The sequence below is a fragment of the Macrosteles quadrilineatus genome, unplaced genomic scaffold (genome assembly GCF_028750875.1).
Source record: "Macrosteles quadrilineatus isolate MER2022 unplaced genomic scaffold, UCM_ALF_1.0 Scaffold_3__2_contigs__length_128488019, whole genome shotgun sequence".
NCBI classification, from domain to species: Eukaryota; Metazoa; Arthropoda; class Insecta; order Hemiptera; family Cicadellidae; genus Macrosteles; species Macrosteles quadrilineatus.
In genome coordinates this window covers 107,101,664-107,108,227 of record NW_026542596.1, presented here as the reverse complement: position 1 = coordinate 107,108,227, position 6,564 = coordinate 107,101,664, and the positions used below count along the sequence as shown (strand labels likewise).

At 33.7% G+C, this 6,564-nt stretch overlaps 1 protein-coding gene across 2 annotated transcripts in view; it reads right to left on the bottom strand.

Annotated features, from left to right (window-relative positions):
- Positions 1-571: 571 nt before the first annotated feature.
- LOC128989633 (gem-associated protein 5) overlaps positions 572-6,564 on the bottom strand; it is a 35,069-nt gene continuing 29,076 nt past the window's right edge. For both annotated transcript variants that reach the window (XM_054411582.1, XM_054411583.1), the window contains exons 21-23: positions 4,492-4,701; positions 3,040-3,214; positions 572-1,973 (exon numbers count right to left, since the gene is read on the bottom strand). In XM_054411582.1, the coding sequence (XP_054267557.1) occupies positions 874-1,973; positions 3,040-3,214; positions 4,492-4,701 (1,485 nt within the window). In that variant the 3' untranslated portion in view covers positions 572-873. The remainder of the gene's footprint in view (positions 1,974-3,039; positions 3,215-4,491; positions 4,702-6,564) is intronic.

Here is a 6,564-nt window from a genome sequence, read left to right as displayed (position 1 = left end):
TGAGAAAGAATACATTTTAAAAATGTTTACTTACAATATTGTATAGCTTTTTTGGTTCTGATAAAAATACATAACTCATGCTGATAAAAAGATATTTTTATAATTATTAAACCTTTTTCTTATAGGTAGGTAGGTAGGTAGATGGGTTTTAGTTACTTAATTGAACTTTCTGTAATCAAAACTACTAGGAGGTAACGAATTGTAAATTTTTATAGGTATACACTGTGGATGCATTACTCCCTGGTGTGGATTAACGTCCGCACTAGTGAGTACCGTACTATGACTATCCCCAGTACTATCCTGATAATTAGACCAATTCGTCAATTACAAGCCAAAAATGTGGTTCGGATTCCACTATAAACTGTACGTCCATTTAGTTGCCATTGGCTGTATGGGCTATTAATTAATAGCTGTGTCTAAGGAATATGTCTAATTCACTAACAAGACTACAATATCATGATCCTACACTCATCTCCATTCATACTTGGCTTAAAATAAAGTAAAGTATTTAAGTATTAAAGTAGGTTCTACAGAATTTGTAGGAAAGAAAACCAACAGAAAAGTAGAAAAATTATCTTTTACTAAACAACTAAAAAAACTTTTATCTGTTATTTTTCCAATCTTAAAAGAAAATTAATCTTTCTTTAGAACAAAAATTATGTTGAGTAAAAATTTTACAATTTCAAAATAATTGGCCTGAGATACTAGTAAGCCTACTTCTATGATGATAATAACAAAATTCAAATAGCCTATTTACTGAAAATGATGTCACTTTCTAAAATATAAAGTAAAAACAAAAGAGGTAATACTGGTAAAAAAGTAAAATCAACTGTTATGATACTAAGTAACACAGGTACACGAAGGAACAAAAGTTCATTGCTGGGACTTCTTCCACAAGTTATCACAGTTTTCTTGCAGTTGTTGGGCCACTTTGGGGTCCTGTTTGCTAACAACTTGGTCTAGCAGATATTTTATGTTAGCATAGAAAGTAAAGGGGCTAGGCACTGACACATGTGTTGATTCAAACTGAGAGATGGTTTCTTCAAGTTTTTTCAATTCTTGTAACTTTGAAAGTTTGTCTTCTCCATTAGATTTAGCATCAAGAGACCTTTCATTCTCTGTGCTTCCATTAGAACCTTGGTTCATAACGATACCATTAGATTCATCATTTGGTACACATTTTTCGGAGTTATCTTGTATTTTTGAGATTGTTTCATCTCCATCAGCTTGAGCATCAAAAGCATGTTCTTTTTCTATGCTTCCATTTGACCCTTGGTTCGGCATATTACCATTTGTATTAGTTATAACATTTTCAGAGTTTTTCTCTACTGAACTGGTTGTACTCTGAGTAACAATTGCATTTCTTTGTTCAGTGTCCTTTCCATTTGAGTTTTCTTGTGTTTTATCAGGCACACAAGAACCAACCTGTTTATCAGTCTCAGGATTGTTCATTTCTATCTGCTCGTTTTGATGTTCAACTGATGGACATTCTTTATTTTCTCTAGTCAAATTTAGATTTTCTTCAGTCTTTTTGGCTTCTTGGTTCTTGCTATCACTTAATTTACTTCCTGTACTACTTTCAACTTTATTCTGAGTCTGGTTTGTCTTCTCTTTGCTATCGCTTTTCCTTACTGCACTCTTCTTGATGTTTTCTGCAGTAACACGGCTCAACAACTCTTCTTTTTGAGCCTTTTTGACAAAAAACGAAATACTCTCTCCATCAAGAACCTCAGGAGAATATTTTGTAATCAGATCCACAAGCCACTCAACTTTGAAATCTATTTCTTCGATGGTGCTTTCTTCAGCATTACTCTGTCCCGAAGATTTGAGCCTCAGTGTAGCTACCTTATTCCAGTTATTATTCAACCAATGGATGATGGAAGCGCATACAAATGCTTTTAAACTCTTCATAAGCTGCTTTTCTTCAAGAGTTTCATACTCTTTGGTCAGAATGCTTTCCTTGCTGAAAATACCTGAAAAATAAGAGTTATGTCAGTGGTTGAATCAAACTGCAATCAAAATTGACTCAACATTTTACTAGGTATTTCTTATCCAAAAATGTTATTTAGTTTACCAAACCAGTTATATTATTTAAAATGGTGTGTAAACCTTGTCAGAAGAAAATAGTATATATATAGACTGCTGATTACTTTTTAGAAATGTTTGCTATTCAACCGTCAAAATGTGAGGATTGAAAATGTATTTAAAAAAATCTTTTGAACAAAATACGTTGTCCAAAAGAGTTTGAATGAAAGAAAGTACATACAATTACAGGAATAAAAATTAAAAATAGAACTTTGTTAATAAAACTTAGTAACAAATCTTTGGATAACAAAACCTTGGCAGTAACTTTATTAAAATAGCTTTCTCATTCCATGAAATTCAAGCTACTAAGGATCAAATACAGTAGACTCCCTCTCATCCGGACACCTTTTAACCGGACATCGGTTTAACCAGACTACACTCTACGGAAATGACATTTCTTTATCCAGACAATTTTTATCAGCAATTTGGTTTAACCGGACTAGATCGGCAGGAAGTGGGCGGTACTGTAACGCCTGTTCTCGTGGGAAAGATTTGAGACCAATGATCACATGTCTTAATACAATGCTCTCCTAAGTTTAAGTCGAATATCACCGTAAACGGTCCATTTTATTGAGTTTTTGGGGACGTCGGCTTAACCGGAAAAACCGTTATCCAGACTGGCCTCGGTCCCGAGGAGTCCGGATAAGAGGGAGTCTACTGTACAGTTGTGTGTTTTAAAATTTAAATTTTGTTATATGGCTATATACTGAGGTGATTTTTATACATCTAATATTTTGTAATGAGGTGGGTTATTGGAGGATAAAAATTATGCTTTCACCTGTACTGTTGGGAAATGTGAGGGAAAATTCCCATAGGTTCCATAGGTTTTGTCACCTGGAATATTAATCAATTGAAAAATGAGGTTTTTGATGTTGCTCACAAATATGAGTACTTTAAACTAATGTGTATAACTGTGAATCCCACCCTGTGAAAGTGCTAAGACCGAATACAGACCGTGAGGGGCCATGACAGCCAAAGTGAGCAGTGTGACAGTGCTAGAGGGATGGTTGTTCTGGTAGTGGAAGGCGGCAGATAGAGCTGACACCAAGTGCCGTAGACAGTGAGCTGGCGTAGCCTCAGACTGGGCTCCCCACGCCGCGGCAAGCTGCCCACTCACAATATACCATACCTGCAGAACAAAGAGATTAAGTTTCATGATTTTAAATCAAACAATTCCTTATTTATATTTTTCTGTTTCAAACATAACCTAGCCCAAGTAATATTTTCCTCTCCGCTGAATAATCACCACATTTCTATTGTCCATCCACATCATCCCGCAACTTAAATTCACTCTTCATATTATAACTTTATTTTAAATTAATCAGTCTGTACAATGCTAGTAAGTGACACTAATTTTGTTTTTTTCCAAAAATATTTTTTTTTTTTATCAAACGGACAATTATTTGAAATAGTGCAAGTAGGTCAACGTGTACATGGACAGTCCTCGTCAACTCCACCATTGCCCAGTGCATCAAGTCAGGTGGGGTACCCCAAACCAAACATCTCTTTAGCTTCACTAAGTCTGTGACAGTAATTCAAAATTGTGTTGCACTTTTTAACTAGCCTAATTAAGAATGATTAATTTAATTTTAAGTTACATCTATTTTTCATATTTTACCAAACAATGTCACATACCAAGATAGTGGAGAACAATGACCAAACATGTTGCACTAGCACTTATGCACTTGTGTACCTACTTTAAATATCTATATTCTCTTAAAATATATGTCATTTTCCAAACTAAATAAAAAAAGTAAACTGAACTAAAAGAGCCATATGAAACAGTTTTATACAACTTTTTACAGTAGCAAGGTTGGGCTATTAATTAACAGCTGTGTCTAAGGAATATGTCGGCCTTAGTCACTAACAACTAACAAGACCAGAAGATTGCGCCACTCATCTCCATTCATACTTGGCTTAAAATACCTACTTTGTATGGTCGCCATTTCATAAATAGACTTCATAAATGATGTTAAATTAAACCTTAGTTCTAAGACATTTCCTTGACTGTGCCATGCATGTAAACCAGTGTAACGGCAATAAAGCATTCTTATTCTTATTCTTATTCTTATTCTTCAGTTCTTATACTTCTTCTGAAAAATCAACATGTAGACTACGGAGACTTTTGTTTTCCTCAACTTTGTATTTGCCTCCTGGCTGTTGTATTTAATTTATATACTATATAAAATTAAATTAAACACAATACTCAAACAGCTGAAGAAGTCTCGGTACTAGTCAATGTTTGGGAGGAATAAAAATGTTTACATACTAATTATTGAAACTAACTTATATTGCATGTAAGGAGAAAAACTATTACAAACAAAAAGTGAACGATAAAAAAAAATATTTGAGCAGCTGATCATACAGTAGGTAAGCAATGCAACACATATCAATGAGACTACTCACATCTCGCTCAAACTCAGGCGTCTTGTTGGTGGACAGGTGCGTCAATAGCTTGTGGTAGGTAGAGCCGAGGCTAGCACACGAGGTGGTCAGATGGTCCCAGAGACTGATAGGTGCCTGACGTAGCCCGGTCACCCAGCTGATAGCCTCTATCTCGCTGCGGTTCTTCACCTTGGACACCACCTCAGCAGCGGCCAGCCACAAGCACCACGACTGTCAAACACATACAACAATGTGCAACAAGACCGAAACTACAATGTTGTATATTCAATCGAACTATTGGTCAAACTAGAGGTGTGCGGATAGTGAAATTTGAGTTCGGATCGGATAGTTATAGGTTCGGGTTCGGACATTTTCGGATTCGGATAGTTCGCAGTTATTTAATAAATTAATACCAAGGGAACATCATTTTTATATATCGTAACATTAAACTAATAATACTTATTGATCTGATCAAAATTACTCTACTCGTATGGTGCATTAAATTTATTTACCTGGGTGTTTTTATCGGTTTTTGTATCCCTAGACCACAAATGTTGAAATTACATCTTACATTTCTGTAATAATAAATAAGAAAATAACACATATATAAAAAAAGAAATTAACAGCATTACCTATTTATATTACTGGTAGCGGTGTGTCTCTTTTGACCTCAGTCTCAAATGTCATTATATACAGTCTATCCGGAAATGTTTAACGGATAGTGACGAATATTATACCATTTTGTTACCTAATGATAATGTAGTTGTTTCCACTTTGTATAGAACTCCTGATTCTAATATTAATATGTTTTTTAATCTATTTGAATCGTTTTTGTTACACTTATATGGTAAATTTTCTGGGTCGAAGCATATTATTTCAGCTGATTTTAATATAGACATTTTGTCAAAATCACATGAAAGAGAATCATTTTTGAATTTATTGCGATCCTTTGACATGTATTGGTTGAATGAGGAACCTACTAGGGGGGGGGGGAAATGCATAGATAATATTGTAAGTAATTTTAATAGAAAGAAAACAATTTGTTGTGTAATAGAACCTCATTTATCGGATCATGTGGGGGTATATGCTCAATTTAAAGAAATTTCTATGGAAAGTGTGATGCCTAACAATGTTTTGACTAAGAAAGTCAGAGAACTGACACCTGAAGCACTTTTCAATTTAAAAAGTAAATTGTCCCAAATTGACTGGACGCAGTTATGTAGTATAACAGATGTAAATATAGCTTTCAATCATTTTAATTTATTGTTGACAAATTCATATAATGAATGCTGTAGAGTTAAGGAAGTTAAGGTGAAAACTAGAAAAAAGCCTGACTTAAAATGGTATACACCAGAATTGAAGAGCTTTAAAGTGTATGTAAATGCTTTTTATGATAGATATAAAAATAGCTTGGGCACAGAAAATGAAAATATCCTCAAACAAGAATACATAGATGTAAAAAAAAGGTACAAACACAAAGTTAACTATTGCAAAAAAGTTGCAAATGAAAAGTGCATTTTAAATTCCTCAAATAAATGTAAAGCTGCGTGGGCTTTAATAAAAACTGAGTCAAATTGTAATGTCACTAAGCAAGAAAATTTATTAATTGATTCAGATACTTTTAATGACTATTTTGTTAATATTTTAAGTACCGGTAGTATAAATGTTGTTAGTGATAAGAATAAATCCCATGACAAGGCAGTAGAATTAGTAAATAATTTTGTCCTTGAAAGAAAAAAAGATTTGAATAAATATCTGGTTTGGTGAACAATTGAAGGTAAAGATGTGACTAAAGTTGTTACTAGCTTAAGTTCATCATGTAGTGAAGATTACTATGGTTTATCAAATAGAGTTCTAAAGGAAATATGTCAGGTGATAGTGACACCATTGACTTTACTGTTTAATATGATCTTGGAACAGGGTATATATCCGCAAGCACTAAAAGTAACAAAAGTGATACCAGTCTATAAAAAGGGTGAAAAGTTGACATCTAGTTACCGACCAATTTCTCTGGTTCCTATAATAAGTAAAGTTTTTGAATCCTGTATTAAGGCTCAACTTGATACATTTTTTGTGACTAATAATTTGTTTTGT